The sequence below is a fragment of the Contarinia nasturtii genome, unplaced genomic scaffold (assembly GCF_009176525.2).
Source record: "Contarinia nasturtii isolate CC-2019 unplaced genomic scaffold, AAFC_CNas_1.1 Cnas_scaffold_1371, whole genome shotgun sequence".
Classification (NCBI taxonomy): Eukaryota; Metazoa; Arthropoda; class Insecta; order Diptera; family Cecidomyiidae; genus Contarinia; species Contarinia nasturtii.
The window spans coordinates 3979534-3996124 of record NW_022198708.1 but is presented as its reverse complement, the minus strand read 5'-3'; the positions used below and the strand labels follow the sequence as shown (position 1 = coordinate 3996124).

Genomic DNA, 16591 nt, shown 5'->3' with positions numbered 1-16591 from the left:
TGTAACAAAACAAAGTCATTTATTTTCAAACATTTTTTTGTCAAAAATAAAATATACAATTAAAAAAAGTCATCATATGTTGAATATACTCTTTTTTCTTCTGAAATGATAAATATATTATTGAATAATTTTATATATAAGTAGCTGTGAATGATTTAAGAGATGTCATCTTCTACTCTCTACTATGGAAATTTCCATATACATGGAAGGTTGTTAATTCGCAACTGCAGACATATAGTTCCTTTCGTTTTTGAATTACATCATATTGGTGTAATGGCAAAAATGCTACATTATCAAAACTCATCAAATGATGCAAGTTACTCAATAACATTTAAATTATATGATGTCGTTTTGCTACAAATCGTGCATGAAGAACGAAAACAATTCAATTTCATTCTTAATAACGAATATTGTCCGTTGTGAAATGTCTGTTTTTTTCAGACAATATTTTGAACTAACTGGTCAGTTGAGCTGAAAGTACGTTAGCTAGCTAAATGGACTAAAACAATAGAAGTTATTGTTATAATGAACAATCACTTCTATTAAAACACGAAAAGTGATTCATCATTAAAACAATAACGTCTATTGTTTTAGCCCATTTAGCTGGCTAACGTACTGTCAGCTCAACTGACCAGTTAATTCAATATATTGTCTGGTTTTTTTTACCAAGATTTCTATTTCATGTTCAAATCTGAATATTTGTTCGTTATTCATAGAAGTGTAAAATATGTTGTATTCGTTTGATCATTCTATTAATTATTTACAAAACTTGAGCTAAGAATACTGCTAGAAGAAAATATATGGAATTTCCCCGAGTTGCAAATAAGTTTTAGTTTTGTTCTCGTTTCCATTTCGATTAACTGGGTACCGGCTAGACAATGTCGAAATGTCGATAATTCTCTTCTGTCCATTTCATGTCTGCTTAGTTTTTCTTCTTTTTCTCCGATTTATCGATATCGGATGTTGTTTTTTTTCTCTTTCTGTCTTGACATTCGTTTCGTCGAGCGATAAAAGAAATGTAATTTGATTAGAATTTTGACATTTAACGATAGGATATCAAGCGGGCAAATTAAACAGTCGAGATGAATAAATAAAATGTTTTTTTTTTGGTCATCGCATGAAATATTTGGTTGAAAAAAAAATTCATCTCGGCTAAAGCAAATCGAGTCAGGTAGATGTTGTTTTAGTTGGTGATGGTGTTATTGTTGAAATGTCCATGCAATTGTTATCCTTAACTTATGATTTCGGTAGAAAAACAAAACGAAAATCCTTCAGGCAAATGCATATTTTTGCATTAATTTTGTGTTGTTGGAAAAAGTGTGACTATGAGCACATGAGAACCGACATACATGGTGAAATGCACATAAATTTTATGGCTATTTTTTCATCTTTTTTTGTTCTCTCGTGTCGCCTATCCTGTCGGGTTTATTGGGATGATTTTGTGTGAGTGTGTCTGTATGTGTTGAAGTTGAATTGTTACTACAACATACCTGAAAACAATTAATGCTAGGCAAAGTGTATGTAAAATTCAATCTTCATTTTTTCCACAGAGCATGAATAAAAGAATCATTATTCACATGACAAAAATATGGAACAACCAACAACACAAAAATTATCCATTTTTATTTATTAACAAAAAAAAAGACAGCGTCCTGCGCCCACAATGGTATTTCATATGTGTTTGTATGTCATTTCAAATCTGCGAATTGTCACACTTTTCGCTAAATTTATCTCTTGACTGTTTTAAATTTTGGTGGTTTTTTTTTTCTTTTAAATTTCATTGAATTTTTGGACGCGCGCCTTCTTTTCATGGTATATGTTCTGGCGGCTAAAAAAATTCTTGTATTACACACAATACATACAGATTGACAGAATGGCAGTGTGTTATGCGTCCTTAATAAAATGTTGTTTATGTGTATGATTGTTGTTGTTTTAATTCGCTTTAAATATCACATTGAAAACGACCCTAATACGAATTTTATACCTGTATTCGTCGTCGCAGTTGAATTCCAGTATCAAAACATTCTCGCGGTATTTTCCAATTGGTCTTTGTATTTGTCGTTGGCATCGTATATTTCTATATTTTCGCCCTAGTCGTTCTTCTAAATGCATATATTCGTTTTCATTCCTCTTTTCTTCACATTTCTCTCGATGCAATCCCTTACGCACTGTATGTGACAGCATACAGAGCAACAAAAACATGTTTGGCTGTATGCGTGTGCATTGAGTAAATCTACACATATGTGTTGATAATGAGAGGGAATTTTTTTTAATGTATAACTGATCATACACACTTCCTTTACGATCACTGCACTGCAATTGTATGTGTACAATGTACATTTTCGTTGTGTTGCCATAATTAGTGTTGTGTTCTGCTGTGTCTGTCTCGCTCATTCTTCGCCGCAACATGTATTTCATTTTTACCATCGTTGTTGTTGTTTGCATATATATATCCTTAACGACAAACATCACCACTGGCAGAAGCTAGCTATCTTTCTTGAGTTACCGATCAGTGTGATTCTTACATTCCATTTGTAAACACATTGTAATTGAACGTTTTTTTTCTCTTCAGTTTAAATTGAATAATTGTAATTTTTACTTGCTATTTTTCACAAAACATTGTCCGATAATATCAATTTTTTTTTTAAATTAAAACAAAAATATTATTTAAAGGTGTTTGTAAAGTCGATTCAAAAAATCAACAGTGCGCGTACAACAAGTTAATTCATTATATTCCAATTGGCGGCAGAGTAGCGGCGTTCCTTCAAAGTAAGTACACAAGCGTTGTTTTATGCCATAATACAAGATCCTCATGTATATTTAATTTGAATTGTTACTGCTGAAATTTAACTTGAGGTTTTGAAAAATATTTTGCATTAAATAAATTCCCATCTTTTTTTGGCTTAAATAATAATATTGAATGGAAAAGTATCTAATTTAATGTATTTGAAATAGAATTTTTTGGTCTCAAAAAAATTCACCCCGTATATTTGATTTTCAATTTATTTTCTCATTTCATCGTCGCCACTTTGTTTGAATTTTTCGATTCGAGTGCCCATTCAGGTAGACTGCTTCTTAGAGAAAAAGTAGAAAAAGATCATTTCTCATTTCCGAGAAATGTTACAATCGATTTTCAATTCGATAAGGAAGAGCAAAAGAGAGAGGGAGAGGGCTAAATATTGAGATATTCAGAGATCGAGTAAGAAGGAGATAGATAAAGAGAAAGAAGGAAAAATGAAGCAAACATTTTACATTAATTTTCTGACTTGTTGCATCGGCATCATAAAGTCGGCACAAATGCCGACACATTTCTTAGGCTTCATTTTATAGACCTACACTTTTTATCTTTCCATTTAATGTCTAAAATGAATTTCATTTCATGAATTAAATGACGTATGATTTCAAAATTCGAATTTATTATGTTGAAAATTAATAAAATCAAATCAAAACGAATTGTCAGTTGGAGAAATAAAAAAGCAGCAAAAAATAGTAATCATATGTTGGAAAAAAAAGAAAAAGAGAAACGGTTTTATTTCAATGCGAATATTACTTCATTCGATTCGCTATCGATTTGCTCATTTGTTCTCACATTTCAAAGTACATCAATTGGGTTTATTGATTTGCAATAAGCAAGCAGATGTGATGATTACCACCATCACCTGAGCGATTTGTATACTTAAAAAAAAGAAGAGAATGCATGTTTCTGAACTGTAAGAATGCAGAATGTGAAGCAAAATAAACCATCGACACACGCATGTCGTAATAACATGGAATAAAATGCATGTATAGCGATCTAAAAATAATTGCAGTGAATCGAATTTTGCATAATATTTTTTTCCAATTGGAACCTCTTTTTTAATCGTACTTTAATAAATGAAATATTTTTAATTTCTCGATTCGATTCACCCTTTGAATAATGATCAGAGCCATGGAGACTCATCCTTTGTTTCTGATATTTTGATGTTCGTTGCCATTTGGTAAGCACGAAGCATGAAACGAATTTTTTGGTTTGTTTGTCAGAATATGTTGCAGTTTAAGGAAAATTTCATTTCACGCCAACTTAAATATTCGTTTCTACCGAGAATAGAAAATGGCTTAAAATGAGAAAACACATCAAATAATGTAAAAAGTATTTACATTGTTGTTGTTTTTTTATGGTCAGGACAAGGGATGAGAGTATGAGCTAAGAAGATGCGAATCGAAAAGATAAAGATCCATTGTTTTATCTGTTGCTAATCCAAACAAAATTTTTTGCAAATGCCATAAAATTCGTATGGTGTTCCAGAAATAAGAATAACAAAAAACACAAAAACAATACAAAAAAACAGCACACAAAATGCTATCCTTCTTTCATTAGTCAAACAAATTTTCTTAATTGTTCGAAATGCATACCTGAACGCAATAAGAAAATCCTCCACAGTAAGAACACCGAAATGAAGAACAATAAGAAGAAGAAGAAGAAGATGCAAAAGAAGGAATATATGTAAATATCAATCTTACTCTGGATTTTATGGTGCTTAAATATGAAAAAACATGCACAGCAACTGAAATAATACAATGAAAATAACAAAAGGAAAGTTTTCAACTTCTTCTGTTTACCTTTTACCTTAAGTTTTCGGTTGGTCTTGAAAATTGCTGTGCTGCTTTGCATAAAATCTTCTTTGGGTTTTCTATTGTAAAATGTGCCATGTTTTCTTTTCTCAACAATTCAAATAAGGTAATAAAATAGCATGTCCTTCTTTTCAAAAATTCAAAGAAACAAAAAATTACACCCAAAAAATACAATCTATTGAATTGTCGTATCTTCTGCTTCTCCGTTTGTCTGTGTCTGTGTGTTTTTTTTTATTACATTTTACTTTTAATTGTCATATTTAAGTTCAACTAAATCGCGTATTCTCCATTTTTGTGTTCCTTTTTTTTATCATTCTGGCGGCAAAAATAAGCTTCACAATTCATGCAAAGCGAGACAGAGAAAACGAAACACAACCAAACATATAACAATGAATGATGGTTTAAAACATTGCATAGCGTTAATGCATTGAGAATTTTGTATACGCTTCTTTACATTCGATCTATCTCTTTCTCGATCCCGTACCATTTCGCCCATTTCTATCTCACTTCATACCCACTTCGTGTCTCTGTCTTATTTTTTTTAACCCAACAATTTTGTGTTGCCGTCGCGTTGCTACTCGTCGTATCGACACATTTGCCACATTTCCAATTCCAAACAAAATACTATATATCTTTAAAGAAGCGTTATGCAGAACAACGTGCAATCAATATTAAATGCCAAATGTTGGCGAGAATAAGACGTTGTCGTTCTCATTCTTGTCTTGTCGTATATTATTCATAAGTCATATTTCATCTCGGTGTGTGCAGCGAATTTTGTATTTGATTTCACCAGCGAAAAATCTAAACGACGACGATCTCAATTTGCCCTTATACGAATTTTACCTGTACCGTGGCCATACTTGAATTCCAGTCTCGACACAAACATTCGCCCGATATTTTCCAATTAGTCTTCTTTATAGTTTTTTTTTCTTTCTTTCTTCTTTTCGTTTCGCTCAACTGTCAATCTGTTTCGCCCCGAGTTTGTTTCTTGAATTTGATCCCTTACACAGTTCTCTTTAAATGTATTTGTAATGTTGCCATATTCGCCTATACATATTGGTCGGTCTATAAGAATGTGAGTACATGTGTGTGTGTGTGTTTGTGTACGTGTATGCGAGGGAATTTCCATTCCAAATGATCACCCATACAAATACATTTTTTCTCTTCGTCTCATTCATCGACCAAAAAGCAACAGATCAGTGTAATTGTATTTGTATTGACATTGTCCAAATACATGCAATTAGGTAGTGGTGTCTCCCTTCCTTCTATACTTCTCTTATTCTTAAAAAAAACATTAGTGCGTTCTTATTTCGTTTCTCACCACCTTTGTGCCCATACAAGCTGACTTAACTATTTTCTTTGACAACTGCTCTACAGTTTAGCTCTTGAATTCAACCGGTGAAGACATTTAAAAAAAATCCATTTTTTCTCCAATCTGTTTCATTGTTACTTATTTTTATTTTGTTAAAAATTATTCGTTTTTTTTTTTAATTTAAACGTGAATACTTTATGCATATCGGCTGTGTTTTGACCACTTTTTTCAAAAAAAAAAAAATAATAATAACAAGTGACTTTATCGAGAAATTGTTGTATATAAATTGAATTTAGATACTCAGAATTTTGAATAAGAACGGTACGCGTGTTGTCACACACCGTTATATAGCGCAGAACGAATTAAATTCCAATTGGCGGAATCGTAGCGATTATTCGAAGTAAGTGGGATGCTCACAATATTAGATTTTAAAATAAGTAAAAAATGTTCAATAAAATATTTTTTAAAATATTATTGTTTGTGAACACAAAAAATGTTTCAAGTAAAATATTTGTGTTCGAACCCAAAATGTCGCTGTTAAACGCATGTTCTGACATTTTGCGTTGATCTTTCATCATATTCCTTTTCTGTTTGACACATTAAGTAGAATTACCACTCAGGTAGATTTCCATTGGTGAGCACAGAGGGAGAAAACCCATTTCGTTTCATCATTCCGAGAAATGTAACATACGTCGAGCATATTCAACAATAAAACAAAGCGAAAGAAAAAACTTAAGAAGAAAATCGAAAAAACGATTTGAGTAGAAGGAATGGCTTTACCAATACGATTTTTATGCATCACTGGCATACTGTGTGTCTGTGTATATGTTGGTGTATTTCGTTGCCTCGTTTGGATTGTTTTTCCTTCATTTCGTTCACAAAAGATAATGCACATAAAGAACAGAACAAGAAAAATGCTTACAATACCAAAAGAACGAAAATTTTTTTTTGGAGATGATGTAGAATAAAGCGACAGTCTATTACCGTTCTGAACGAATGTGATTGCAAAAGCGAAGTCTCTAGTTTTTTTTTCAACAACTCTCTCTCTATCTCTCTCTCTCAATCTCTCTCTTTCTATCGTTTCACTTTAAACATACTTGTGGCCAATCAAACTGAATTATAAAAAGTTGTACCTTTATTACTCACTTGAGTGTATTAAATGCGAAAATAAATTGTCAAACGCTTATTTGTGCTGACTGATTTTTCCTTCTTTTTCAAATTTTCGCACATCACATGTTTTATTTAATTTAATGCTACTTCATTCGAATGTAATACAGCAAATAGTACCTTATATTTTTATTATTATTGACGTATTTTGAAGAAAAAAAAATTAATTTCCATACTATTTTGAATGTATTGATTTTCAGATCTCTTTTTATTTGCTATTGTCTATATTGAAGTAATTCATTGAAAAATGACTGACCAAAGTGCCATCGTCTTTGTTAAACGGGATACCGATGAGGGAACAACTGCGAATCTGCCATTATGGATGCTGGTTGAATATCGTCACCGTAACAAGGTGACAAATTGTGAAGTTGTTGCAGCTAAGGATGTCTGTACTGGCGGTGGTAATCGCTTGAGTCCGAACTTCGAATCGATGCATACGGGAAAATTGGTGTACATTAAGAAAGATTCAGGTGTAGTACAGGCAACTGTTGTTGCTATTTCGGATGACAAAGAATTTCTGAATGACGAACTCAAGGTGATGGTCGTTAAAATGCAAAAAGAAGAGTACGAGATGCAAAATAGTAAAAAACGTAAACGCATTTCAATGCCAAAATTGGAGAATGGTGCATCGACATCGCAGCAATATGTACGCTGGAATGGTACTCATGAAGCTGGTACATCAACTCAAAATGGTATAATGAACAAGCAATCGGTCATCAAAACGAATCCAAATGTTCAAAATTATCCACCGATGACATTTGATCAACAAACTCAAACCGATTTTAAGGTAAACAATGTGAATGATTTGGCCGGCAATGAGATGCGATTCACGAAAATTTTAGCCACCGAAGAGAATATTTCACGTGATGTTCATACATTGACCGAAGAAAATCATGAAATGAAGCAACAAGTTGCTGATTTACGCATTGAAGTGGCCGAGATTAAGTCATTGTTAAAAGATTTATCGGAGAGACTGATCCATCAACAAGAAATGGCAATGCATACCGACTTTAATCGTTCGATGTTGAATTCAACACCATCGGTTGTTGCTCGTCCGCCACACGTTAATCCGCCGAGAATCTTAAATTTGAGCCATCAATCCAATTATACACCGCACACATTGAACTACAATTCAATTAGTATTGAACCGGTGATTGAGGCAAGCACCGATAGCAATTTTTCCTATTCAAACCACAGTCGTGTATCGTTGAGTGCATCAAATCAGTCGATCTATCAGTCGGATGCAAATCACAATGATTCAACGCATGTAGCTGTCATGAAACATGATTATAGCAACAGTAGTAAAAGCAGCAAAAGCAGCAAAAATGGTGAAAGCTATCCAGAAGATGAGGGTGATCCAAATGAAGAGGTTGTGATCGGTGTGAATGGTACAACCATAACACGCAACATTCTAATAAATGTTAATTGGAATTCACACACCGCTGCCACTCGACGCCTATTGCGTACCAAATTCACTCGTGAAGTACTCGCTTCACATTCACTAACCGGAAAACCATCACCAGGTATGTTGATATTTATAAAATAACAAATGGCAATGATAAAAGTACACAAGCACACAAGCAACATCGATTAAACAATTGAATCAAAATGGTTTATTACAAAATTTATTTTAAAATATTTTTTTTTTTTGTTAATTTCAGCTTTTATCGAGTCAAGCAAACCGACCAAAAACCAGCTTAACCCAAAAATCATTGCCGACATTGTTCACTATGTGGCAAAACGTTGCAAGGTCACAGAAACCGCGGTCAGAAGCTCAATTACAACCAAATGTGCTGATGAAAATAAAATGATGCGCCAGCGCGCCGATAAAACTCGTAAAGCACTAATGAAACTCGAAAACAAAGAAAACGTAGGAAACTAAATGATACCAAAACATTAAGCTAATCGCTTATTAAATATATAAAACACATAAATATATATATATATATATATATAAATATCGAATGTCATCGATATATATATAATATATAAGTCCACCTACTATATATACACACACAACACAATATATTTTATCTGCTATTTTATTGATTACGCTCAATTTTATCCAATACGAACGATTTTTATTTAATTATATTACTGCACTTCTCCAGAATATCGAAACGCTTCTCATAAAGACATGCCGTATATTATGGATAATGATTGATTAATTAAACAGCTACATTACAATATTTAAAAAAAAAGTTATGTGATTTGTGGTGGTTACAACTACATTTGTAGTTTTAAATTGAAAATCTCTATACGGTTGAAGGGCAACATTAATTTGTACAATTTAAAGATAAAAAAAAGAAAATATTATGAAAAAAAAATTTAAAATGTTAGGGAAAAATCGAAAGTATTAAGAAAAAAATCATCATTATTAAAATTTTAGTAAAAATTGCGGAAGTAAAAAAATTGTAGATTTTATACAAAAGAGAAACACAATGTCTCTTAAAAAAAAGTAGTATTTAGACAACATTGAGCAGCATATATGTAAATTTGTATGGTGGTTTGTAAAAAGTCAATACAAAAATTAAAAGTTATTTATTTGAAGTATGTGTATCAAATCCAATGGTTTTTAGCTAACAAACCAATATTACCCTAGTATTTAACAAGTGCAAAAAAAGAGGATCTATGGTTATTTTTGAACACATATAAAATTGTGTCCATACAACACCATACCAAACCACAAAATCGATATTACGTGAAAATTGTTCAAACTTTATCAAACCGAATCAGCAAGTTCGTTGGTTTCAAATCGTTGTAATGCGCCCGCAAAGATTTTTGTTACATATATTTAGTAGACGAGGAATTGTTAACTGTATTTCAATACATACTTATTTTAAATAATTCACTGAAAAGTGAAAACGAACATTTCACGAAAAGCATACCGAATCGAAAAGTTGGGAGTTCCGAACATAATATCATTTCTATAGCGTGCATACCAACGCTCAATCTGCTTTAGAATTTATTTGAGATGTTTATACATCTCATCACTACTGGTAGCGCATAATAAAAACCATCCAAAAAAATAATTCGTTGAGCATTTACATTAGAACGAACAACTTGAACAGGAAACGATTCGAACGAAATTATTGTAAAATGACTTAACAAAATTATAATGAAAATAAAAATAAAATGTAAAAAAAAACTGCAACCGTGTTCAATTCGTTTTTATTTCAAATTCGTGGAGAGATGAATGGGGAAAAGGAGTTCATGATTTGGATGGTATGTATTTTTAATGTGATAAGCAGTACAGAGATGTTTCCATTATAATTATAACGGCCAGCTGGTCAGCATTTGTTGCGAATATTCAAATACAGAAGAAATAGCGTATATTATGGTGCACGATGCCTGTCGACAACATAACTCAGCACACAATTGTGTGTACGGCAGCAACGATGCGAAAATTTGTATCAAGAAACTCGATTAACCGTAACGATTTTTTTCTCACTCTCTCTCTCTCTCTCTCTCTCTCTCTCTCTCTCATTCTGTGTGTTATCGTTGTTGCTGTTGCGACCTCAATCGATTTGTTCTTGGCGTATCTTCTGTGTACGGGATCGGTTACCGCGCTCGGTGTGATAGGATGCGAGTGTGAGAGAGACGGAGCGCGCGAACATCACAGCTATTGTTTCCACCAGCAGCAACAGCTCAACATTCGAAATTATGCAAATCCAAAACCATTAATAATTGAAAACTCACTGGCACACAATCTAAGGAATGCGACGAAAATAACCACGAAACCACATCTTTTTCTCTCAATCTCTATCTAACTGCAAACTCTCGACCATAAATCTCAAACACATTCGATCCAAACATTCAATCCACCAGTAACCGAATAATATTAATGTGACATTATTTCTTACGGTAGCGTCTGGGTCGGGCAATACGGTACTCGTGGCCACTGTACATTACATCCATTCAAGCACACACACACACACTTATTCATTTACTCACACTCTTCAATGGCCAATTCACTCGTCTCACTCGTTCGCCTGCTTCGGTTCGTTCTAGTGGGCAAATAAATACAGATTGGCAAAATGAGAAAATACAAAACACACAAATCGAATTAACTGTCGACGAGCACAAAACAATATTGTAAAAAATGAGTCAACAAACATTTTTGAAACCATTTTAAATGGTATTTTTATCAATTGGCAAAAAGCGTTTTTCTTCCATTCACTGAACAAACAACAAGCATTTTTATGCCGTGAGCCACTGAAGAGCCGAAATTGAGCCACAACAGCAGAATGTGGGATGAACAAAAAATAACAAATTCATCTCGCACAGCAAACACCAATACTCGAAATTAAAAAGAAAATAAGAATGGTTCCATCGCTTGAAATGTGAATAATCTCTTTGCTTTTGATAGTATTGTTTTATTTTTCCGGCTTTTTATTGAGCGTTTATAAAATTTCAAATGCAATGAGACACATTCAAATCCCACAACCTACAAATATTCACTTAGATGCTTGAGAATTATTATGAATGTATGTAATGCGTAAAATACGGTGAATATTCGATTTTTCAACTATAAACACCGACCGTTCATTTTCGTTTCAAGAAACAATGGTAAGTTATGATTGAATTGTTCCTTTTTCGCATTTATTTAGATAGATGTATGAAAAAAATGTGCTCTTACTCACGATTCCAATAAAAACACTTGCAAAGACTAAGATTACATTTAATCCTAATTTCCTCTCGTAATTTTAATAGATTTAGTAAACGAATACGTCTATGTATTGCTTGTGACAGATATCGTACATAAGTGTTTTCCCGTTTACATCACAGTGATTGTGAATTCTATTGATATTTGCTTCGACTAGTTAAGTCCATTTAATGCTACGCATTACTTTTTATTGGTTTGTCATTGTTATCCTAAATAATTATGTGCCTATTGTAAGTTATATAGTGTCAACGTTTGGTCACTTAATTCTGTTTTTTTTTTTCATCCACACCAATGAAAAACAATATAATCAAAGCATTTCGGTACTATTGATGGAAAACATTTTAATTGACTCGAATCGCTTTCATGTTATATAGATGAAATGAGTAGCAAAAAAAAAAAAGAAAAAAACCCACATCGATTGACATAGCCATACAATGGAAACGACAACGAAAAAAAATCGTGCACTTCGAGGAAAAGTTTTTCACCCGTATCTGATTGTTTTGGACTGAGATTGTGTGTCATCCATTGGTTGAATTTTACAACTTTTAGCCTTCGGCAACAATTAGAAATCTTAGTAAACTGAACTATTGCACTAAAATGGGAAAAGTGAAGAGAATCTTATTTCAACTCAATTCATGCACTTGTAAAACCATTTCGAATTTTCGTATTTTTCAGCAACTGCGATTCGGTTCACTTCGAAAACCACCGCCACAAAAAAGCAAACTCTTAAGTTCAAAACTTTTTCAACTTATCTCTTGTGCTTTTTTCGTCATTTTTTTTCTTGCATTCAGATTTTTTTTTTGGCAGCTGTGCTGCTATTTCTGCTTTCTTTGGTTTATATAAAAAGCGATACCAATGAAATATGTGCACATATTAAAGTAGATATTTGATTAACTACTTTTATATGCAACCATGAAACTCGATTAATGTGACACCGAAACACATTCGAAACATGAAAAAAAAGTCTTTTTTTTTTTCTTTTTCTGCTATTTGGTTCATCACACATACAAACCAGGATAAAATGAATATGACGCGTACAACCCATGATACATATAAAATTCAAGGTCTTGGTCCACCTTTGCATCTTCTCAATGCGTGAATATTGCATTGTTAGATGCATTACTCAGCAGCTCTAGTCACGAGAAAAATACAATTTATTAATTAAAAGCAATGGATGCATGTCTGTCATTAACGCCTATCCTCCTCCATCATTAGCAAACTAGAAACTAGAAATTCAAGGAAATGTGTTTAGTATGATTACTCTCTCTTTGAATATACTCTGTGTACAAACTCTTAATCAGTAATGTGCTGAGAGCGGCTTTTCATTTTAAAATCATCCTGAGAATCTGAGCTTGCTTTTTCATCAAACACGAATTTTAACCTCATTAAAATTGTCAATAATTACTTTATTGGCATAACATTCATGTTGTGTTTAAAAAAATATATATATTAATCGTGTTAGAAAACGAGTTTTGCTGTTGATTCCTTTGCGGGCCGCCGTTTCATAATGTTCAAAAAATTGCACTGAACAAAGTTTATAATCAAAGTCAACGAACGAAGTGTATACAACATACATGTGTTAAAGAACCATGCGCTCAGTTGTATTCACAATATTTATTTTAGAATTGGTCAAAGCCATGAATGTACGACAGTGAATTTGGCCGCACTTGAAACTTTAAAATTTTGCTGCACTTCAAACTTTTTGGTAATGAACCTGAGAATTACGTTTGTCATGACATCCGAATTTAGCAATAAGATCTTTCAAATTCAACATTTTAGCCCACTTTTTGATAAGAAGACCAAGATGGACTGGTCCAACCTGGTCCAAAATGGATGTCAGCCGAGATTTAACACATCAACATTCACTGTTAAAATTTCGTTGAAATCGACCAACACGTTTCGGAGTTTTGGTAACTGAAAAAAAAAAAACAAATCCAATAGCTCTGCATTTCAAATGCGCTAAAAATGAGAGTTGTATTTTGTCTGGAGCCACAGATATAAATGTGCGTACATAAAATTACCATTTAAATATACGGACGCCTCGTGTCACGTTGTTTACATGTTTATTCAATTGAATCAATAACATTAATTGTAAACAAAGCGTACACAGTATTTATGACATTAATAATTTGTTCTATAGATCTGTCTGCTTGTTCAATGCGTTCAATTTTCAGTGTGCAATGTTCAATTCCATGGTTGAAAAACCATAAAAAGCAGTGATCCATAAATGGATAGATATATCCGCCGAGCTGAGCACTCAGCCAGATATGTTCGTGTGTATTGCACAGCACTCAGCTCAGCAGATATATCTATCCATTTATGAAACACCGAGAAAAGTCGAAATTCCTATGACATACATTTGTACGAAATACATTTCGTCTGAAAGTAAATAAATATAATTAAGATCCATTCGAACAGAAGAAAAGATAAAATGGATTTTTCATACGTCATATGATATCCTTATCGTAAGCAAACAAATTCCATTGCAATCATTATTCGATGATGAACTGCGTCGATTTGAAAATGTACAGACCCCGATGAGCAAGATACTATAAATAGGACTGCTACTCAATGCAGTCTGTTTAGTTTAATTGAACATTTCACAGTGAGAACAAACGCTCGGGTATATTCAAAATGTTAACACAACTTTTCGTTGTCGTAATGGTGAAAGGCATTTTTCTGAGACCACTTGAGGTATGCGGCCAGAATTCGTTAAGTCAAACAGATATTGTATATAAGATTACTGAATCTACACCAAATATAACTAATCTACTATCGGATTTGAGTATTTTTACATCGAATCCAATAAATTTACTCACTGGAATCACTGATGTTGTGCCAAAACCAGAAATTCAAAAATTATGCGTCATGATCACAGTAAGGGTTATCCGTTCAAAAATAATATACATTTTTTTTAAAACTATTCTCCATTTCTATATTTCATTGAGAATCAACTGATCAAGTACTATGGTTATATAGAAGACAGCTTCAAAGTAACAACTTCCGATGGCTACATATTGACGATATTCGTGTGCTACTCAAGTAAATTTACAATCAATCAGCTTAAGGTGATATTTCTTCTACATGGGATGTTCGATACATCAGACACCTGGTGTATGAATAGGGGAAATCAGTCTTTGGGTAACCAAATTTAAGATAGCATTGAAAAGTCCAAAGAAACTGATCAATTGCATGTTTACAGCATATTTTTTAGCCGACCAAGGTTTTATGGTGTATCTGTATAATGCACGCGGAAATCGATATTCACGAAATCATGAAACTTATAATCCAAATTTACCGGGTAAATTTTGGGAGTTTTCGTTTGCTGAGATGGCTATTTATGATGTACCGGCCGTTATTGATGAAATCATTAAAAGAACAAATATTTCGAAAATTGCATGCGTTGGACATTCACAAGGTGGATTTATAGCAATAACTGCTAATTGAGGGGGTTAATAGTAATTTGTTTTTTCCTCTTCTTCCAATAATATGTCCACAGGTGGCACAGTGCTATTGATTTTCGCATCTCAAAAACCGGAGTACCACTCAAAGATCAGTTCGTTCACTTTATTGGCACCGTTTACATTCATGACTCACGTCGGATTTCCCATTAACGATATTCTTAGATTCTTTCAACTATTCACTGATACGAGAAATTTTGAATTCGCACCAAACAGTTTGCCGCAACGATTGCTGGCACCTTACTTATGCCAATTGGCAAATGGTTCTTATTGTAATTTTGCGATCAATTTTGTGCTAGGACCAAGTGAAAATCAAAGGAATAATGTGAGTTATATATTATATAATAAATTGTTGAATTGGAATTTAATTGAAACGTATTGATTTCTTCAGAGTATGCTTGGTGTTTATATTTGTCATATGCCCGGAGGATTATCAGTGAATCAGTTGGTGCATTTTGGCCAATGGTTAGTATATAATTATATGGGGCCTATGAAACCCACATTTACACATCCAACACCCGGAGATTATCCCCTGGATGACATTAAGATACCAATTCAACTGTTTTATTCGCGGAATGATCCTCATACAAATCCAATTGATATTGAGATATTACAATCGAAATTACCCAACCAAATGGAAATACACGAAGTTTTGCAGTTTAATCATGTGGATTTTCTTTGGAGTATCAATGCGAACACATTAGTTTATTCAAAAATTGTGTCTTTCGCATTGGGAAACATGTGAATTTTATTACCAGACCATTTTTTGTTTATTTTACATTCATTTATATGTTTGTCAAATATAAAAATCCTGAAATAAAACATATTTTGTACAGTACAATTTTATCAATGATGTCTTATCGTATTGCGAATGCAAATATTTTTATTTTCGAGAATAACACAGCTTACACTTAAACACAATACAGTTGACACTTTTGTGAGCTATTTTTATTGCTTCCCAAATTGCTCGCAATACCAAATAACAAATATTACCGCTGATTATTTTCAATGACTGGCCGAAAACGAATGATTAAGACTCCTACTAAAATTTTATTGAAATATAACACTGTCATACAATGAGAAAATTGTGTTTTACGTCAATATAATGTAATCACATGCAATTACGATCAATATCATATAACACCTTCTCACTTTTTACTTCGACCAATCTATTTTGGACTAAAATGACACTTATAGCGAAATAATCTCAATTTCTCGTAAATAAAGTGAGTGAATCTGCTTTTAATTTTGAATTTGAAATCAACCAACAACAATGGCAAAGTACTGCCTAACACGTTTGGAGGTAGAATGGATTTAAAGAATGGCATTTGAAAGAAAATAATTTTTTTTGATATAAAATATCACTATTTTTCT

General features: G+C 32.8%; 2 protein-coding genes across 3 annotated transcripts; both read left to right on the top strand.

The window, feature by feature from the left end:
• Nucleotides 1–2609: 2609 nt before the first annotated feature.
• On the top strand, nt 2610–10209 carry LOC116345896 (protein insensitive-like). 2 transcript variants are annotated; one of them, XM_031775633.1, is made up of 3 exons: nt 2610–2769; nt 7291–8613; nt 8752–10209. In XM_031775633.1, the coding sequence occupies exons 2-3, from the start codon at nt 7338–7340 to the stop codon at nt 8970–8972; spliced, it is 1497 nt and encodes a 498-aa protein (XP_031631493.1). In that variant the 5' UTR covers nt 2610–2769; nt 7291–7337; the 3' UTR covers nt 8973–10209. The 2 variants fall into 2 exon arrangements, with proteins under 2 accessions (XP_031631493.1, XP_031631494.1); XM_031775634.1 differs by lacking the exon at nt 2610–2769 and adding an exon at nt 6107–6323.
• Nucleotides 10210–14372: 4163 nt separating this feature from the next.
• On the top strand, nt 14373–15971 carry LOC116345897 (gastric triacylglycerol lipase-like). Its single transcript, XM_031775636.1, has 5 exons — nt 14373–14633; nt 14705–14897; nt 14959–15174; nt 15256–15542; nt 15609–15971. The coding sequence occupies exons 1-5, from the start codon at nt 14391–14393 to the stop codon at nt 15960–15962; spliced, it is 1293 nt and encodes a 430-aa protein (XP_031631496.1). The 5' UTR covers nt 14373–14390; the 3' UTR covers nt 15963–15971.
• The last annotated feature ends 620 nt before the right edge of the window (nt 15972–16591 follow it).

Excerpts from the sequence above, each read along its gene's own strand:
- LOC116345896 (XM_031775633.1), top strand. The coding sequence starts at position 7,338 with ATGACTGACCAAAGTGCCATCGTCTTTGTTAAACGGGATACCGATGAG. Across the intron at positions 8,614-8,751 it reads AACCGGAAAACCATCACCAG|CTTTTATCGAGTCAAGCAAA; the intron begins GTATGTTGATAT and ends TGTTAATTTCAG.
- LOC116345897 (XM_031775636.1), top strand. The coding sequence starts at position 14,391 with ATGTTAACACAACTTTTCGTTGTCGTAATGGTGAAAGGCATTTTTCTG. Across the intron at positions 15,175-15,255 it reads ATGCGTTGGACATTCACAAG|GTGGCACAGTGCTATTGATT; the intron begins GTGGATTTATAG and ends ATATGTCCACAG. Across the intron at positions 15,543-15,608 it reads GTGAAAATCAAAGGAATAAT|AGTATGCTTGGTGTTTATAT; the intron begins GTGAGTTATATA and ends TGATTTCTTCAG.